Source organism: Oryza sativa, chromosome 2, assembly GCF_034140825.1.
Source record: "Oryza sativa Japonica Group chromosome 2, ASM3414082v1".
Classification (NCBI taxonomy): domain Eukaryota; kingdom Viridiplantae; phylum Streptophyta; class Magnoliopsida; order Poales; family Poaceae; genus Oryza; species Oryza sativa.
Genome location: NC_089036.1, coordinates 5,302,486 through 5,323,488, shown reverse-complemented (window position 1 = coordinate 5,323,488; position 21,003 = coordinate 5,302,486). Strand labels below are relative to the sequence as shown.

At 36.9% G+C, this 21,003-nt stretch overlaps 1 protein-coding gene across 2 annotated transcripts; it reads left to right on the top strand.

The window, feature by feature from the left end:
• The first annotated feature begins 6,463 nt into the window (after nucleotides 1-6,463).
• LOC4328604 (uncharacterized) lies at nucleotides 6,464-15,196 on the top strand. 2 transcript variants are annotated; one of them, XR_010739665.1, is made up of 9 exons: nucleotides 6,464-7,079; nucleotides 8,145-8,285; nucleotides 8,984-9,373; nucleotides 10,033-10,137; nucleotides 10,686-10,857; nucleotides 12,013-12,216; nucleotides 12,559-12,651; nucleotides 13,134-13,245; nucleotides 14,813-15,196. XR_010739665.1 is itself a non-coding variant. In XM_026023262.2 (9 exons), the coding sequence occupies exons 1-9, from the start codon at nucleotides 6,570-6,572 to the stop codon at nucleotides 14,854-14,856; spliced, it is 1,740 nt and encodes a 579-aa protein (XP_025879047.1). In that variant the 5' UTR covers nucleotides 6,464-6,569; the 3' UTR covers nucleotides 14,857-15,196. The 2 variants fall into 2 exon arrangements, 1 of the variants encoding a protein (XP_025879047.1); XM_026023262.2 differs by having other exon boundaries at nucleotides 10,686-10,826.
• The last annotated feature ends 5,807 nt before the right edge of the window (nucleotides 15,197-21,003 follow it).

Sequence of the window (21,003 nt, the reverse complement as noted above, 5' to 3'; positions counted from 1 at the left end):
CTGGCCAGCAACAGACCTGGCATGCATTGTTGGCTACACCTTTCTCTTCCAATGAGCACATTATTATACAGGTAAAGGTCAAAGCTAAAATACATGCCAATGAGTTGACCTCTAATGATGCATTGCATTTAGCTACTATCTAGCATTAGTACACATGATCGACCCTTGTATATATGCATGCATGCAATCCAATTTCAGTATATAATATATTCTTATACCAAACCTAAACAACTAATTAAATTAAGAGAAGATAGCAACTAATACTTGATGAAACCAGCCAACAAAAGCACCTTATTTCTCTTGTTTAATTTGTTTCATATAGCGTGCATATATATATTTTTATATCTCTGTTACTGCCAGTTCAATTAATCTCGTTCTGCTCTGCATGTGTGTATATATATCTCCCTTAGGATTATTTAATAAGAAACTCATATATATATATGAATATATCACACACACAATTAACCAGAAATATTAGGTTGCCAGAACACACACAATTGGTATATATAAATTAAGAGATACACAGGTAAGTACATTAGTGTATTAATTAGGATCCGTGATTAATTATATATAATCTGTACACTTACTTTGTTAAAAAATAATTATGTCTATAGTATATATTAATTATCTGTCCGTACGTGCAGGAGTATATGGTTCAAACTGTACTGCCTGCTTGTGTCGTCAGATATGGACGACTCCTTTGCGTTTGCATACATCATACAATGCTGAATGCCTGAATGCAACACTAGATAAACTGTGCGTGTACACGTACGTACATGTACATACACTATACGTACCTAATACACGTACTTAGACGCCGGTAGCTGACGTGTCAATTCATCTCTTATGTGGGCTCCACAGAATTGATGGCAATGGCGTCGTACGATTTTCTTGTACAGCTTATCTATAGCTGAGGATCGATGGACCTCTCGATGGTGATGAATTGAGTGATCATCAATGGAGGCTTTCAATCCGAGTTTGAAGCTGATCTCTACTATTATAAAAATTAAAGATGTTTTTTTATTAGTACTTTAGTACGTCATCCGTATATGAGTTGGTTTTTAAATTCGTTCGTTTTTGGAAATACATGTACTTATTTGAGTCGACTTTTAAGTTAGTTCACTTTTGCAAATACAAAAGCAGTCATATAAGAAATCTCTTTTAAAAAAAACTGGCATATATACTAACTCGAAACGATTAGACTCCTAACCATAGCTCATAATTTTTAAAAAGAAAATACATCCAAATGAAATTGCCACAGTGAATTTCACCTTATCTAAACCATATAGTAGTAATAAGGTTAGAATAGACTTCACTAGTTGCAACGCACGAACAATTTTTCTAGTGAAGATAAAAATTAAATTGATGTATGTAAAACAAGAAAAATCATTAACACATGATTGATTAAGTTTTAATTATTATAAACTTGACAAATGGATATATTTGATATTTTAAAACAACTTTTGTATAGAAAGTTTTTACGCGAAACACACCGTTTAGTAGTTTGAAAAGCGTACTAAAGGAAACCGAGGTAAAATATCTTAATCTTAGAAAAGAAATGGATCGCACGTGATGTCATGCTGACGTATTGGTTTTCTCGTCCACGGCTGTCATGTCATGTCATTTACTTTTGCTTAGTCGCCGGCCATTATATTTATAAATCACCTGCCGATCGAGAGATCACTTAATTTGCCTGCCTAGCTAATCACATAACCTAACTAAACGACTCCACCCAACCCATGGAGACGTGTGCATTTGTGCAACATTGCACAATCAACCTACCCTTGAGTTGGATAGATAGATATATTAAATTACAAATGATACTATATCTTTTTGTCATGTGTGATATTAAATTTTGTTAAGAGTATTTTGCTGAAAAAGTTCTTGAGTGTTACTCGGTTTGTACGAATGTAAATATGGGAAAATCAGAAGAAGTTTTCCTTTTGTACAAGTTGTAAAAAGAACACATAGAAAAAATTTGATCAAACCTCTTGAAAAATTCTTTCGAATAGAAGTGTGCGTGTTCATTTCTATTTCTCTATCTTTTCTATTTCTATATGTTGAAATTCCTCCAAACCGAATAAATCCTACTGTCTACGATATTATAGTTTTAGGCCTTCTTTGGAATGAATAATTTTCTAAGAATTTTCTTATGAATTAAACTAATTCCTGTAAAGATTTTATAAGAAAATCCTACATTCCGAGCAGCCAGCCCTTATTTTTAGATTTTGTTTGGCATAATTAAGCTCCTATCTTTATTATACTTTGAAAATAAATTAGTTATGATAATATGTTTTTTGTGCTGAACTATCTTTCGACTAACTAGCAATCAATTTAATACAAATTGTTGTCGCGTCTGAAAGGGAGAGTGGATCATAACAATTAACATAATGTCGTGACAGTGCATACGGAGGATCAATCTATCCCCTCCTTAATTAAAAAAAACATGGATGAACAGAAGAATATACAAACTGCTTGTTGAACTATGATATAAGTTGTCACTTCAAATGTGTACATATATCGGATTCTCTTAGAAGATAAGGAAATGTCATTTTCATCCATCTTTTACATTGTCAATCACTTTGTTTTTTTCTCCGGTCAGTCCATGCATTCGAGCATGTGTTCCGCGCGTGTACGCTTGCGTGGGTGGATTGGTTCATGAAACTAACCGGCAGGATTAAGAATTTAAGATTGCCCAATTGACATGTTGGTTATTATAATTATTAACCCAAGTTGCTTGTATTTCTTCTTCTTCCTCCTCCAAAATTCTTCCTAATTTATTTGTTTCAAAGGTATCGGGTCAGACTTCGAAACCAATTAACAGAAGGGATTATGAGATAGTTGTGCATGCATTCATTATCCATGTAATTCGTCCATTCTCAAATAGATGATGTTTTAGTATACATATAATCGAATGTCGAAATCCTAACCCATCATTAGTAAATGGAAAAAAATATACAACGATTATTTGATGTGTGAAATAGAATTAGAGAATTTATTATCAAAAAACTTTAACGTAGCTGTATTTTTTTAAAATATTTCTATGGGTTATATGAATGTGTGAGACAGTATTATTGATATCTTGAATGTTTTATGAAAAAAGAAAGAAGATGTTGTAAGAACAATCTGGGTTAATGGAAAAAGTCAGAGAAGAAGAAAGTGGTGGTGGTTTCAGATTACAGTTGAATGAGATGCTGTCGGCCAGGTCGGCTACAACAAACAGGCAAAGCCAAATAACCTTGTAACACAAAATGAAAACAAGAAGATACAAAAGGTCAGGGAGAACATATCTTGACCTTCTTGGGGTCACTACAAAGATGATGCTAATTAAAGTCAACTCTACAATAATAAACAGGAACAATATATGGTCTCTGCATTTCACATGGATGCATGCTAAATTGTGTCTAATTGTTTAATTATTGGATTGGAAAACCCATGTTATGATTCTGAAGGAATTGCCTTGTTTTCCATGGATTTTCTGTGTTCTGATAAGTTATTCCAATTCAGTGTATATATAACGATCACGTACGAGTCGATTTCAGAAAACAGCAAATGCAATAACGACATTATTGACCTATGTATAAGAGCTCTAAAAAAGATGTCCTAAATAAAATTGACCAATAGGAGCCAATCTGAATTGAAGTGATCGATGTCGATTAATTAACCGTGGGAATTTCCTTCACAAGCACGGAAAATTCAGTTTTGTCCTAATTAGGGTCAAGTCTTGGATCCTGAAAAATGAAAAGAACTTGACCATTACAAAAGCAACTGTTTCCAACCACAAATGGAGTCTCTTGTAATAAAGCGACGGCTTAATTTGTTCTTTTAGAAATTAGAATCTTCTACTCGGTCGATCTAAGAAAATGAATATATATTTCCTGCATGCTCCTTGAAACCGTGACAGGAAAATGTAATTTTAAGTTAATTACTGACAAAATTATTGAACATAATTAATTTCAAAATGTTCTGAAATTTTCGGTTCTCTTTTCCCATCATGCCGTTTCTCATCAGCTAGCGAGCGTGGGTTTTGGAGTTGGGAAACGGCCCACGGGCCAGCGACGATCAGGCATCAGCTCTATGGGCCTCAGTTCGGTCCAAAATTAGGCCTGTTTTTCAACTTTTTTTTTTCGGACTGCTAGAAATTTCAACAATAGGTTGTCCAAATGCGGCCTTCCAGTGTAACTAAGGGCTTGTTCATACCCAATTTTGGTATTGACACCTTTGGCCATTGTCAACTTTTTAGGCTGAGTTAGTTTGTCCTACGCATAACTTATTAGCACATGATTAATAAAATATTAGCTAGTTTTTTTAAAAACAATAGATTAGTATGATTTTTTAAAGCAACTTTCGTATTTTTTTTAAAAAAAGATCGTTTAGTTATTTAAAAAGCATGTACGCGCAAAACGAGGAAGATGAGTTGAGAAATGTAACAACAAACACAACCTTAGCAGTCGGTTGAGCAATAGTAATTCCCAGCTCTTCCCCAAAAAAAAAAAACACAACCTTAGCAAAGTTTGATAGTGTTCGTATGAAAGGAAATTATCTGAACTAACAAAATTTGGAAAGGTAATAATGCTAAGAGTAGCTTAGTTTGCTACCTAATCAAACATTGGTACTGCTAAATTTTGAGAGTTAAAAATCCGCGACAAAATGAACTGCCAAACAAAATAATAAATAGCTAATTTCGATGCAATTAAAATAAATCAGAATATTTTCGATGCCACAAAATTGTAACTGGAAACTTTTATATTTCTACAAAAAGTATAAACTACTCCTTTGCTTGTCTTTTGGCTTATTACCCGTAGCCAGAATTTAAATTTAAATATTTAATTTTCAAACTGATTTTGATAATTATTTTATCATGGTTTATTTTTACAATCATATGACTATAAAAAATTTATCAATAAATTATTACCAGTTTTGATCGATAAATGATAGATTAAACCATTTGTTTCCTCATATAAAAAACACAGTTTAGGACATACTCAATAGTAGAGCCTAGTATGATCTCTTAAATTATTTAGAGATAATATCTTTACAATATAATAGTTGAGACGACGAAAACTCAAATTTTGTTTATTGTTGTTCTTTCTTGTTTTTTCTCACCCTCATGTAATCATGTTTTCTTTCTGTAAGTGCTAAGAATCAATATTGTGCTGTTGTTAACTATATCAACGATATTTTGTTTATTTTTTTTCACAAATATTTCTAATTAGCAAGGTTAATAGCTTATGATTTAATACGGGTTGTACACTTGTACATGGCCTTACATGTGCCATATTTTGGCCAACAACCAACGTTGGATTGCTAGAGCTATCAACTCTTCTTGCCATGTCTGAAACTACAAAACCCATTTATCCTATCTTACTATAAAGTTATCCCCCACTAACTCCTTAAGCTTAACATGCAAAGATGCCACATCATCATCTACTAATCCACTAATTAACAAGATGTCACATCATCATCCACTAACAATCATCACATTTAAACATCATGCAAACATGCTATATATTTATAGTTTTTATAATTTAAGAGCTTTTCAAATACAAACATGTTAAATTATCATTCAACACAATTCACATAATGTTTCAATGTATATTTTTATTATGTTTTATGATATCCTATATACTTATATAGTTCATCCTCACTTAGTTAGTGCTTAAATGATTAATCTATGGTCCAAATTATCTTTCTCCTTTTTTCCTCTAATTAAGTCATATCACATCAATTATTTTTAGCCTTTAGATGATTAATTTACGGTCCAAACTATCTCCCTACTTTTCTTCTTTCATAAAGTCATACCACCTTACTTTTTACGTTTGAATAACCATTCTACATACTATTTAAATTTAAATTATCATAAACCACATTAATTTACTTAATCTGATGTTATCTAGTTATTTTACACGTTATTTTTTTTGTTATCATATTAAATTCCCGCAGCAATGCGCGGGGTTTCACCTAGTTATTACTATGGGCATATTTGGTGCAGCTCCAGATATAGCAACATCTCTCTTGGATCTTAAGCCTAACCAAACAATTTCAGTTTCATCTAAATTGGAGTGGAGCTGGCTAGAGCGCTCTCACAAAATGAACTAGGCTAAATAATCTGCAAATAAAACTTTTATATACGTGTTCTTAACGATCTAAAAAGCAAGGTTGAAAAATAAACTTCGATGAGAAAACCTCAAAATCAACTCCAAATTTAACGTTGAAAATTCAAAATTTGGCTAATAAGCATAAGCATAAGTGAAAAGATGAAACTGCTAAAAGGGTGGAGCTAGATTTATACTGCCCCACAACTTTATACTAGACCCAATTCATGAAGTTAAATTTAGAATTTAAAGCTCTAACAAACGAGTCGTTTGGTTCTATACCAAACAAAATTCCCACTATAATGGAAAACAATTTTAATATAATCTAATAAATAAAAGAAAAGAAAAGAAAAATCACCCGCTCCCCTGCGATCCCTTCTCGCCATTTCCGCGGCGCCACCGCACTCCGCCACTCTCCCCCTCCTCTCCTCCTCCTCCCAGATCTCCTCCTCCTCCTCCTCCTCGCCGCCGGCGATGGCCGACGACCCCCTCGACCCGCCGCCGGAGCCGCAGCCGCAGACGCTGCCGGCGGTAGCAGCCGCGTCCCCGTCCCCGTCCCCCCCGCCGCTCCTTCTCCGCCCCCGCCGCGAGGCCTTCGAGCACGGCCTCCTCCCCATCCCCAAGCTCATCTTCCCCGAGGGCACGCTCGCGCACACCCTCGCCCAGGTCAAGGACAAGCTCGCCTCCGCCGCGGATGGAGGAGGCCGCGTGGCCGCGGCGGCGCTCGCGGAGGCGCTGCAGATCCCGCACGAGCAGGCGGCGCTCGCGCTCGCCACGCTCGCCGCGGTGCTCCCCGCGGACGACCCCGCGCTGGACTCCGGCGGCGGGGGCAGGGCCGACCTCCGCGACGTGCTGCTCTTCCTCTACATCCAGTCGTACAAGCGCCTCGTGCCCCGCGCGCACAAGGACTCGCCCGCCGTCACCGACGTCTGGCCCTCCACCTCCGCCTTCGACGGCTACCTCTCCGCGCTCTCCCCGATCCAGGTCAGGGATCTAGGCCTCCCCCCCGTTGCTTTATAATTAGAATTTGGGTGCTCCCATGATTCCTCTGCAGCAGAGAACACCTTGGATGTGTGATTGCTTAGCCTTAATCATGTGCCCAATTGAGCTTAGAACATCGCCGTCGATTTAAACAAGGCGGCTGTTGTGCCACCTTATATCCTTCATGTTGCAGCTGATGCTGCCGTTTATCTGCTGTCACAACAAAAATTGATATGTGATGTAACTCACTCGAGCTATAAGAAATGCTCCACAGTAAAAAGTCGTGCAGCTCTAGATATATAGTGCAAAGGAAGATCCTAGCTGCTGATACTTATTGGATGCTATGGATGGTACCGTATGCTGGGGTCACTTCTTGACTTCAATTTAAGGTTATCTTTTTTATTGGTGGCCGTCAGAAATGAATGGTTGGTTGCATCAAATTACGTATGATGGTTGGACTTGTATGCTAACAGTAAACTCAGAAGCACACAGACTTTGCCATAATTGAGCGACCAGTCATTGTTGTGACCATTTTGTTATAGATTCAGTCAATTGTATGTTTGCTTAATTCTTTCGATTTGATCTGGAACCATGCAAACCTGGTAATTTCACTATAGGCACAATATTTTACTTCCACTCTTTTAGCTCAAATTTCAAAATTTGGAGACTATGGTGCATTCAAATATGACTTACAAAATTCCCAGCTGCTAAACCTCTGTTTCGTCTATCAGCAATATTTTTAAACTGAAATCCTATGCCCTGTGCCTTTTCTGGTTTGGGTGGTAACAGTGGCTACAGAGGGTTAGTATTCATGCCTTTTTGTATAAAGTTTTTGTAAAATCAAGATTTCTCCTACTTATTCAATTTCTCGTATTTAAAGCTTTTACGCTACCAACCTCAGTTACATGTTAAAATTGTTCTAGGTGTTACATTTAGGGTCAATCCCAATTTCCCTTCCCCAAACCAACAGATCAAGCAAAAGACATAAAAACACCTTCTGTTCCTTTTGCTAATATGAGTCGTATGGTACCTCCTTCACTTACTCTTTATATTTATATTATTTCGCAGCTTGTACGCAGTAATAGCCGTCGATTCATGCCTTCTCAAGCTGATGAGGAAATTCACCAGCTATCTTATCTGCAAAAGCATATGGCCAATATTCTTACTCTGTTGGCCGATTCTGTTGAGGGCGAAGGTGATGATTCTCTGGTACGCAGCCTTTTCTTTCTTTTAAGTTTGCCGAGCTTGTTGCTATTTGTGATATCCACTTGATTACTCTTCTGTTTGACAATTTGTATCTTGTTTTCTTAGTAGAGTGAAGCTTTATGTGGGAAAAGAGTGACAGAATAATGCATAGCATGTTCTGATAATGGAGTTTATTTGTTTTTCTATATCTCAAAACACTAGAATCGACCCGTAAAAGTACATCTCCGTGTTGGATGCCTGGAACTCCAGGGCCGTGATCCTGTAAAATTATATGCAAACCTACCTCTCAGACAAGTATACCTCTAAATATATTGTGATGTATGAGTATGCTTTTGGTCAATTAGGTGTTAACTTCACTCAGAAGGTGCCCTGCAAAAAAAGAAAAAAAACGAAGACCACCCATCAGTAGATGTTTTGAGATAGCAGATTCTTTTTTAAAAACTAATATATAGACAAGCAAATATAAAGGTAGCATATATTTGACCCAGTTAGATATATCTGGCCCAAGTAAGAACTCATCTTTTTGTTAAATTTAGGATACATGTCACATTGTCACCTTACATTTGAGGGCATTTTCTGAAGGCAATTGCCTTTGTGCGTCCTATTTAGGTTTTTATTCCTTAGGATTCTTTGTGGTTGGGCTTTGGTAGACCATTACACTTCAGAATGTAAAATAACTGTATTTCACAATTTTTGTGCAGGTATTGACCATGGAGACATTTGAACACCTTGGATTTCTACTGAAGTTCTCAGAAGGAACACCCTTAAGCCAGGCAGCCACTTTTTTTGCAAATTCTGATCCTGACATGCCTGCTGCCCCTGTACCTGCTGCCCAGGTTCATGATTGGATCTCACAGAATATATCTGCTTCACTGGAATTCTCTACCGAGAAGTCCATATCAAAGGAAGTTAGCCAGCAGGTTACTTCCGATATAGACGTCACAATGGCTGATGCCAATGCTAGTAATGCAAGGAACAGCACACCGACTGGTACAAATCCTGCATACTACAGAAACACAACATTTGTGGAAGGCTTCTCCAAAACTTCTGTTGTCAAGCACGCGTCTGATGTCAAAGGACATTCAGTGAAGGTATGGATCATAGCTGCTTACCATAAACTATTTTTGGATGCTGAAAAGACTACAAAGATATGTCACTTTTCACATTTCTACATGTTTGCATTGTCCACTAAATCCCCCGGGGGGGGGGGGGGGGGTTAATGTTGATAAAAAGAACCATTTATGCGAATCTAGTTTAAAACAGTTTCAAGTGTTTTCATATGCTTACATATCTTGAATGTAATAATTTATTCTAGTGCTACTCTTAGTACAATAAAGAATATGTTTTAATCTCTGGATTTCCAGTGGAGTATTAGTTTGAAAGGGAAAAACATTGTTAGCCACATCTGGGTGATTAAGGAGATGATGGCTTAAACTGGCATTATTTGGGCCAGGATATGTAAAATGTTAAAACCGAAGCGAAAAATTTAGATAGCTATATTTTGGGACGCGGGGAAATAGGCTGCTAAGTAGAATTGGGATGAGAAAACAAATATGACAACTGTTCTCATGATGAAAATTTTTTGCAGACTCCAGCTTCTAGCTGTTTGTGTCAGTATTATGTTTTACTCTATTTCAAGAAATTCCCACTTCTGTGTTGTATTGTGACGTAGCTGCTTTGTGTATTTAATTTTGTGATCATGGAGGTGGGACTCCACATTTTTGGTTTTCTTAACAAACAGCTTTTGTAGGTTTTAAATTGCCATGAGTCTGTTATCTACATATTGGCACCATTGAAGTACGCAACTGTGTATGGATGTTCTGATGCTACTGTTGTTCTTGGTGCTATTGGTAAGGTATGGATGCCAATCGGTATATCTTTACACCCTCCTTTCCCATTGTTGCAGAATATTGATTAATATATTCCTCATATTTTTCTAAGCAATTTAAAGAGAAAAACCCTTGTATACACATCAGTTGCCACCAGACTATTTTAGCTGCACCGGATCTGTTTGAGACTTCAATTGTGTATGCCTTGGTATCACCTGAATGGTACATGAGTGCTGAGTATTTTGTCCAAATAGAAGAGGAGGTGATGATAATAATAACAATAGACAGTGAAAGATGTCACACATTGTTGTGTGAACCAAAAACTGACATGCTAGTTGCTACTCTTTTACAGTCTTTTCCTGGAAAATTCCTATCAAATAGATTTAATCATGCGTTGAGTTGGACTGTTAAACATAATATAAGATAGGCTGTACATTAACAAAGAATAAAGGGCCCCAAGTGGAAAATAAGAAACACTTTTTTATTGTCACTTCAAATTTGCTGTTATTACCTCTGTTCTGCTAAAGTGCTAAGTACATTTGACAATTATACTTTATATGTTTTGTGTTGTCAGGTTGTTAAGGTGGAGCATTGTGAAAGAGTTCATATTATTGCAGCTGCTAAATGGATTTGTATTGCTAACTGTCGTGAGTGCATATTCTACCTGGGAGTAAATCACCAACCTCTTATTGTGGGGGACAACCATAAATTACAAGTGAGTGTCCCTTTTAATAGTGTAATTGAAGGTACACACTTGTTGCTATGAAAAGTTACTGCCAAGTGATTAATCAAACTTTATTATATAGATGATTGTACACCCTCAATAATATATTCATATCTACATGACTATCTATATGTTTACCGATTGTTAAAATAATTTATTTGTGGAGATCATAATAAAGTCAATGCTATACACCCTACCAAATCAAGAAGAGATAACTCTCAAAGAATTATTTGTTTAATGATCTTAACTATAAGGTTCACCTTCACACTTTAGAGCAAGTTTAATAGTAGAGCTAACTACTAGCTATAAGCCCATTTAAAAATAATATTAGAGGTAACATGTATAGTATATTAGCTATAAGGTTGCCTCAAATTTTCTTCCCTATCTTTCTCTCACCTATGCAATTAATGCATTTACCTTGGAGCATGTGTAAAGCTAGCTCTTGCATAAAAGCTAACACCCATCATTTTTCTTGTTCTTTCTCCTCCACATAGCCTTATAGTTGGCTTAGAGTCCACTATGGAGCAAGTTTAGTTAGTAGGCTATAACTCAACTGTAAGCTTATGTGGAGGAGAGATAACAAGAAAAATGAGTGTTATGCAAGAGATAGCTATACACATGCTCCAAGATGAATGCATTAATTGCATAAATGAGAGTAAGGTGGTGTTTGAATCTCCTGAAGATGAAGATGAAGATAACGATTAAGTGTTTTACGCAAAATGAGGTGGTAATAATGTGTGATTAATTGAGTTTTAATTATTACAAATTTGAAAAATGGATTAATCTGATTTTGTAGAGCAACTTTCATATAGAAAATTTTTGCACGAAACGCACCGTTTAGTAGTTTGAAAAGCATGCCACAAGTATCCAAAATTTCATCCAACTCTTGTTGGAGAAACGAACGCAGCCTAAGAGAGAGGAGATGAAAAATTTAGCCAACCTTATAGCTAATCTATTATACATGTTAACTCTAATGTGGGTTTATAACTAGCAGTTAGCTCTACTATTAAACTTGCTCTAAACTTATTCTTACATAGTTTTTAGGTTGTTGGGTTACAGCTGGAAGAAAGTATGAAGTTTGTCCAATGCTGAACTTATTGATGTGCTATTAATAACATACTGTGCTTTGATTTTAACCTTTTACTATAGTCAAATTTCTCCTTTTCTGTACCAACAGGTTGCTCCATTTAATACCTACTACCCACAATTGGGTGAACATCTGGCAAAAGTTGGTGTGGATCCTGCAATCAATAAATGGGACCAGCCTTTTGTGTTGGGAGTTGTTGATCCGCACGATTCATTATCCCATCCCGCGGGGGTTTCTGATGTTCAGGCTGAATCTGCAGCTCGTCTAGATCCTGATCTATTCACAAACTTTATGGTACATCATGTATATTTTGGGCCTTCTGCTTTGCTAAACTTCATGAATATAGGAAGACAGATAGACGAATTTATTCAATCTGCACCATATTATTTTCTGCTGGCTGTCTTGATGGGATTGGTGCATAACATGGCATACATTAAAACTCATTCATTCATCTTGCTTGCATTGTCCATCTTATCCACTGCACTTGAATAGAGAGGCCATTTTGCAAACACATGCTAGTAGTGGTGGTAGGGAGCTGCTACTTTGTTAAAGTAGGAGCTGGTGTTTTTCTTTTATAATACAGCTAACTTTTTTTTTCTAGTACAGTGTTGTATCATGACTGTTTTCCTCCTGCAGATTCCTAGTTGGTTTGGGACTGAAGTGCAAGAACCTACAAAATGCTGTCCTTTTCCATTGCCTGAAATTTATTGTGCATCCCAGAGCAAAAAGGTATGGTGCATTGTTAAATTCATCAAAGCTTGGTCTTCAGGTGCTCTTGCTCTGACTTGATTAATTCTAATTATGTCCCCTACTGTTCTTAAAAAAAACTCTTTAAAGGTCATTGTTCAGACTTCGGACTACCTGCATGTGCATTGCTAATTTGTCTATACTTGCGCTGGTGCCTACTTTAGAATGAACCCTCGAATTTTTTCCCACTCCATGACTTTGTGGGCTTGTGGCTTTATGTACAAATTGAACAATACCATTGAAATAATTGGTGCTTCGATATTCTTCCACAATTCGCATGTCTAAATTGTAGTAGCTTAGTGTGTACGAATCTAGCTGCATTAGGGATGCTGGAGTTATGGAGCACAAGATCTGGTTATTATTTGTGAAGTAGGAGAAAAATTTGTCCTGTTGTTTTTACCACTGACATTTGCCTCATTTAGATTTTTCTAATTCAACTCTGTGTTTACACCATTCATATTCAGCTTGCTGCACTGGAAGATATTAGGAGGACTATTCGGGAGCTGCAAATTGATGACAATAGGAAGAAGGAATTGACAAATGCCCTCCATGCACAGTTCAAAGATTGGTTATATGGTAAGTTTTCATCTGTACATTCAGTTGCTAATGCATTCATATCTCCTTTATGCTTGTTTTAGTGCCATTTGCCTATGATGGTTTTGCCTAAGTCATTAGAATTGCACCTTGCTTTCTGAAATTTAGTCTCTTCAAAGAAACAGTGTCAAGAATCAAATTGTTTGCTTTGACCATACAAACAAATTTGCATGAATGGAGCGCTCAGTAATGAGTAATTACTGCTCAGCATGAGGATTCTTATGTACTGTTGGGTAGCTACAATCAAATGTGCACACTAATACAGTACAAACCTGTCACAAGAATATATGATTGGGTCAACCTAGTAGCTTCAATAAGTGTTTTTTTTCCAATATAGGTGTAGTATAGAGTATGACGGCCATACATAATGAACTTGAACCATTATTCTGGGCTTCCAATTCCACATGATTCTGAATCCGTTTTATTCAGCATGTCAGCTGGAGTATTAAGTACAACATACCTACATCTATACTACTTTAAAAGCCTCTTGTGGTGGTGGTGAGTGGTGAAACTGCCACCACCCACCACCACTGCCACGTGGGGCCAATGAGCCACGTGAGGGAAAACTGGAACCGACATCTTGCTTGCTCGCATTCACTCTACCTGGCCACGGCCCTGGAACTCAGAAGTTGGAACGGCGCTTGGTACTTCTCAAAGACCACGTGCTTGATCTGACGGGGCAGCCAAGCATGCTACTGCAGTTGTCGTCCAATGCTTGAATCTTTCTGCCATAGTCAGCTTTGTAACAGCAGACCACTTTTGTTGGTCGCGTTGGTTGCTGCCACTCAAAGAGCACCGCAGTGCCCGGGTGACTGGTTTTCAGTCCCGAGCTTCGCTCCCCAGAGGATGGGATGTAGATCGTGCTAGAGCCTAGAGGAGGTGGCTGGCGCCGCAGTGCAGCTGTGTTTGCTCACCAGAGGAGGAACTGTAAGGGAACAAGAGGAAGTCGGTTCTGGAGATGGCTAGGGGCGGTACGATGGCTATTGAGGATAGAGGAGAGGAGAGTGGAATGATGGTGCTGGAGGTGAAGGGAGGAAAGAGGCGCGGCCATGCGGTGCTGGCTAACTCAGTTGGGGGAGTTGGCGATGGAGGAGAGGGTGTCTGCGGCTGGGGGAGTTTCTGGGGAGAGTTGTTGAGATAGCTAGTGTTAGCAGATTGTAGATGGGCTGGGCCTTTCCCAGTGGAGTACGGCGGTCTGGCAGGTTGTCTGGTAATGTGGTATACCCGTGCTGTATTGATGGAAACGAATAGGAGATGTTAATTAGATGGAAAATCTACATCGATATGGCAACAGTATTCAGTGCTTCTGGCAAGCTCACCAGGCTAAAATGGTTTTCTAATTAGATAATTTTGGACTTCAAAATGTATGTGAAACTTTTTTTAGGATCCCATTGCAACATACCGGCAATCACCTACGTATGTGAAACTAATTCTTTGAGTTTCGTTCTACTTTATCTTTTTCATGCACATCATTGCTGATGGTATATATGGCTTGCTCAATTTTGGTGAGCTCTGGGTTCCCCTAAATCACATTTTGTTAATTTTTCAGCTTCAGGCAACATCCGCCAGCTCTACTGCCTGCAAGGCGACTGAACATGCGATCATCTGCTTTCATAAAATGGACCTGTTTACTCAAAATATTCGACCGTGTCGGTTGAAGCTGACCTTACTCCCAGGTGCGAACCAATAATGTAAAAAAAACATGTACTTCATCCTATTTCTGCAAAGTAGTTTGATGTATTTCTCCAATTCTTTTCCCATTTGCTGTGGCGTCAGTCGTTGGGATGTCATCTTTCTTTTCATTTTCTGGTGATTACACATTTTTGGCCCTTCCATAAATAACACGGATAAGCCAGTGTAATAGGGATTAATTAATTAATTAATTATGAACCAACTTTGGAGAAATGACCTATATAAACACTTGATTTCCCCACGTGGTGGTCCACATATCAAATCATTAGCATTCGGTTTCCTATCATTTCCCTTGTTGGTATCTTAATTATGTCTCGTTCCAAATGGGAAATGATTTTCTTTCCAATTGAAATATGAACTGTATATAGCCCGATAAGTGGGATTTGCGGTGCCGTTGGGTCACATATAATGCAGATGCATGATTGAGTCTCTACTGTACTATGCGTGGCTGCGTGCAGCCTTTGGACCAGGATCCAAGCTACAGTCCCTACAGGAGAAGTCCAGACAGCATTCATTCATGTTTATGTGCTCCTAAATATAAATGGATTTTTGTTGGATGGGACGTATCATAGGGCTGCGAATCTAGATGGGAAATATTTTCAGATTTATAATACTAGAATACGTTTTATCTATTCCAAAATCTATTATATTAGGTCGGAGGGAGTATATTTGTATGAGCAGCAGGTATAAATGGACGTTTCCGGTTTGGTGATCTGCATGCACAAACACATGCAGCTAGCGCCCACCGACGAGGATTACATGTATACGACCTCCGGTCCTAAATGGTACACATTCTAAGGACCTGTTTTATTATTTCTTGTTTTCAAACTGTTAAATGTTGCATTATTTAAAAAAAATTATATATATAAGTTGTTTTAAGAAAACCAAATAAATTCAGTTTTCAAATTTATAATAATTAATACTTAATTAATCATGTGCTAAGGAGGTTTCTCGTTTTGCGTGCCAGAATTGTGGAGATCGAACGGGGCCTAATACTATGGGTGTGTTTAGTTCACGCCAAAATTGGAAGTTTGGTTGAAATTGGAACGATGTGATGGAAAAGTTGAAAGTTTATGTGTAGGAAAGTTTTGATGTGATGGAAAAGATGGAAGTTTGAAGAAAAAGTTTGGATCTAAACAAGGGCTATGAATCAGACAGATTGTTTAAGATATGTCATATTCGATTATAGGTTGTTATATTTTAACATGGATGAATCAGACAGACTATTCAGGATGTGTCACTACTGAAGAAATGATCTTTGTTGGGTCACGCAAAAATCATATTATTCCCGGTTTGAGTAAGAACCAGGACTAAAAATATCTTTAGTCCCGATTTAAAAATCCACAGGTACTAAAGATAAATCTTTAGTCCCGGTTGTTTATACCAACCGGGACCCAAGCTCTAAAAACCGTGAAAACTCCTGAGCCGCGCGCGCTGTGCCTCTCGTCCTTATCCCATCCTCCTCTCCTCCTCCCCTCTCATTTTCTCTCTACCTCCCCCTTTCTTCCCCCTCCTCACTCCTCCTCCGACGGCGACGGCGGCCAGGAGGTGGCGGCCGGGTGGTGGTAGCTGGGTGCCTGGGCGGCAGATCCGGCCGGGAGGTGGCAGAGGTCAGGAGGAGGTGGCCGGGCGGCGCCAACATCAGGCAGCCGCGACCGGGAGGCAGTGGCTGGGTGGTTTTGTGATTTTTTTTTTAGATTTAGGGATGATTTTGTGAATGACTTGGGGATTGTGGATGATTTTTTTGGATGGGCAATTGTAGATGATTTGTTGTGCATAATTTGTGAGGATTTGAGGGTGACAATAAATGGAAGCAGAAAGAAACAATGAACCAATTTTTCCAAAAAAAAAAAACTAACCAACCAGGACTAAAGATGGTAGCGCCAGCCACGTGGTGTTACCATCTTTAGACCCGGTTGGTATTATCAATCGTAACTAAAGATTTATCTTTTCTCCCAGTTATTTTAACTGGGACTAAAATGGGTATCTTTAGTTTTAAATTGGACGTCTCGGTTTGCAATCCGGGACTATAAGGGGCTATAAACCGGAAGTAAAAAGACTTTCCCTATTAGTACGTACATTCTGATCCTACACATCTTATCTGACCATACATGGTTCTACAGGCAAATTGATCAGCCTCCCTCGTGATGCACGGTCAGGTCGATCGTATGCACGTACAAAGCCTTAAACATGTACCAGCTAGCTATAGGCGCGTTGTGGGGCATGCAGCATATCAATGCAATGATGCAGCATGGCAAAGGGCTTATGCATGCATATTCGATCTTTGGCGATCGATATGACTAATTACGTGGATAAGGCGTGTACATACACGTCCTTAAGCGTCTTCTAATTTTAACACACGCTTAAATTATGGTTTGGCGAATGGTCAAGTGTGTCAAATCTCTACGGTCCTGTTTCCAAGATACGAAGATTAATTAGCCTGTGACGGTGAATCAATAACGTGCTAGCGATGATCTAAAGACACGTAGGCTTACCTACCTTCTAAGGGCATGTTCAATGATAGAGACGTGTATGGTTTTTTAAACAACTATGAAGGTGGCCCACGCGATACGCGGGCATCCATGCTATCATAATAGAAATTATATTTTATAAGGGCAAACTATAGGTCGGGCATATCTGAAAACCATTGACTTAGAAGATAGATCAAGGTCATATGACATTTGAATTTACTTTTGGACTAAGTGAGTAAATATGATGTATACGCGTTCGCGAAAAGTAAATATTATGTACACCATTTAAACACATACTATATAATATTGCTACAAGTAAAAATTGCGATAGCAAGGACTTAAAATTATTGTGATCGAATCGTCTCATGAAGATGCACGATTTAGTGACAACCAAATTAGGATAGATTAACGGTTGGATTGTTTTTCCCTTCGTAGAAGTTCAAAATTTTCATATTCTTTTCCAAAGTTTTAAAGAATTTTTGTTAGGACACAAATCATTTGCAGAATTGCTTTGTTGGGTAGTGCAAAATATCAGCAATTGTTTGAAGCTTTTCTTTTTTTTTCTTTTTCGCATGTTTGATTGTTTTCTTCGAAACGATATTTGTTTGAAATAAGAGCAAAATTATATAAATTTAATTGGTATGTATAGTGTTTATCGGATCACCATATCACCTTAGCTGCCTCAGGTACGATGCTTCATCACACGTGCAGAAGGCAAACATACACATGTGCGTGGTCTTTAGAAGTTTCATTTTACTTTTATAAAAGATAGATATGGCATGCTTGTTAATAGGTCCTTAATAGGTCTAATTAATAGATCCATCAGTTTAAGTGAAAACCGATATCAAAATATTTTGTTAAAAATAGTATAAAATAGTGGGTTGAGTAATTAATGTAAAATATTAGTTAACATAGATCATAAATGGGCAATTTACTGGTAGAGAATATTATTGCGTAACATTTATATTAAACAACATGTTTTTAAAATTTTCATATAAAATAATGATTTGATATAATAGATGCATCGGTTTAAGTAAAAAAAATATTATATTGTTAATATAAATGGTAAAATAATATAGTTTTATAAAAATTATTTTCAAACATTTGTGAATCTAATTTAGACATATATATATGATGATATATATAATCTATGTTTATAAAGTTATAATTTCTTCAAATTTATTACCACTACTAATAATTACAATTTCGTCTATACATGTAGAAGAGAAAGAAGAAGAAGGAAGCAAATGTAATTTTTAATGACATAATTTATATTTTTATGTTTTTCCACTTTATCTTTTTAAATGTGTGTTGCAGTTGTATATGTATTTTCAGCTTTTTTACAAGTTGTAAGTACGTACCTTTCTCGTCGGTGCGCTGAGAGAGATTAGGAGAGAGATTATAAATAGGATTTAATCTAATGGTCGGAGATAACAGATCCATCAATTTAATTAAAAATTGATGGCTAGATATTGTAGTTTTTTTTCTCACATTTTCTAGATTTTTTTCTAATTTATTAGAGTATATTTTAAGTTTAATACGAATTTTGATTTTGTATCTCATCTAACCTAGAAGGGAAAAAAAGGAAAGAACAAAGAGGAGGGTAGGTACATATGTACGTGCACGTCCATGGAGTGATAGAGGACTTTGGGTGACGCTAATGGGCGATCGATCGCCTGGAGCGATCAACCTCCATCCCCTCGTATAAGGTCCTCTCCCCTTTCCTCCTCCCCTTCTTCTCTTCCTACTACAACATAATTTTTTTAAAAAAATAAAAAAACAAAATTAAAAAAATTTATGTATAGAAATACTATATATAAAAAATATTTGAATTTAAATTCAAATTTGAAACGGGTATGTAAACTTTTGACTTATAAACTTTGGGTCTATAAACTTTAGGTGTATAAAGTTTAGATGTATAGAAATACTATATATAAAAAATATTTGAATTCAAATTCAAATTTGAATCGGATATATAAACTTTTGACTTATAAACTTTAGGTCTCTAAATTTTAGGTGTATAAACTTTAGATATGTAAACTTGAGGTGTACAAACTTTAGGTGCAAAAATTTACTAAAATAGAAAAGTAATGCGGTGCCAAAAAAAATCACGTGGAGAAGGGGGTGATCGAGCCTGGCGAGCGATCGCGCATTAGGAATTTTGGAGGACTTTTTCTACAAGTGATTCTTTTTCCAGATGAGCGTAATTTCAAAATCTTAAGATAGATCTATGTTAGCTAGAAATAAGGGAGAAGGGAAGAGTTGGGGGTGGCTAGAGGGAGGGAGTACGTGCTGGCTACCGGAATTTTGTATTTTAGATAGATCTAATGGTTAAAATTAATGGTTCACCGATTTAATGAAAATAAATTTTTATAATTTATTATAACTCCATATAACAATTTAGGAGTGTTTTTAGAGCATTTACATTGTACATGCCCTTAGGAGTCTCACGTGGCGGCTTGAGAGAGTTTGTAGGAAGTTTAGATGTTAGGTGCTCTCTAATATAGGCCATTCATTTTCTTTAAAATCCATGCAAATTTTATAAGTAGGGTGACGTATATATACAAGATATTCTTTTTGGCTTTTTTTTGTCAGTACTATGTATTCGTGTGTACGCGGGATTTTTTTTGGGAGGAATTATTTTTTAATAGATGTGATCTGATGCTATAAAATAACTGGTTCACCAATTTAAGTGATAATCGAAGGTCGGAATTTCTAGAATCTCCTATTATAATTACATAATTTTAATACGAAGATGAATGATCAAATATACACTCACTCAAACAATGTCAATAGCATAAAAAAGCAGGGTTTTAAATCTCCTGCTATAGCTGTTTGAAAAGGGTTTTAGCTATTTGCTCTCATGTATAATTTAGCCGCTATAGCTCTATTTAACCCACTATAGCTGCCGCTATATCTGTTTAAGAAGCTAACCGCTAAATGTATTAGCCCGCTATTTAAAACATCCTAAAAAATAGAGGTTGTAGGGTAAAAAAGGGGTAAATGGGGAGAGTGAAAGAAAGGAGGGCACATACCTTACCTGGGTACAAACGGGATGAAGCAGGTGTACGTACACACGGTGAGATGAGAGGGAGGGACTAACTCTTCTTTTAATCTAATCTAAATCTAAAATAAAATAATAGACCCACCAATTTATATCTCACATTGTAAAAATATTTTTATTCATCAGTGAATAATGGAGTAAGTACGTACACAGGATGATTCTTTTTGGCTTTTTTAGGTGAATAGTGCTATATATTTATACGTACATGGTTTGGAAGGTATTATTTTTTTATAGATCTAATCTAATGTATAAAATAACTTGTCCATCTAATTTAACGTGAAAATCGAGGATTGAATGTTTTATTTTATTCTCAAAATTTTTTAATACTAAGATGCATATAAATATACGCTCAAAAATATCAACGGCATAAAAATGAGATGATATAAATACTCCTATATTGTAAAGTATTTCAGACAAAATTAAATAAAAAAGTTTGGGGGGAGTTAAAAAAAAGGTGGGGCACGTTCAAGTATGTTACATGCGTGCCATTGGGAGGGAGGCGTACGTACGCGC

Excerpts from the sequence above, each read along its gene's own strand:
- LOC4328604 (XM_026023262.2), top strand. The coding sequence starts at position 6,570 with ATGGCCGACGACCCCCTCGACCCGCCGCCGGAGCCGCAGCCGCAGACG. Across the intron at positions 12,652-13,133 it reads GTGCATCCCAGAGCAAAAAG|CTTGCTGCACTGGAAGATAT; the intron begins GTATGGTGCATT and ends ATTCATATTCAG. Across the intron at positions 13,246-14,812 it reads GTTCAAAGATTGGTTATATG|CTTCAGGCAACATCCGCCAG; the intron begins GTAAGTTTTCAT and ends TTAATTTTTCAG.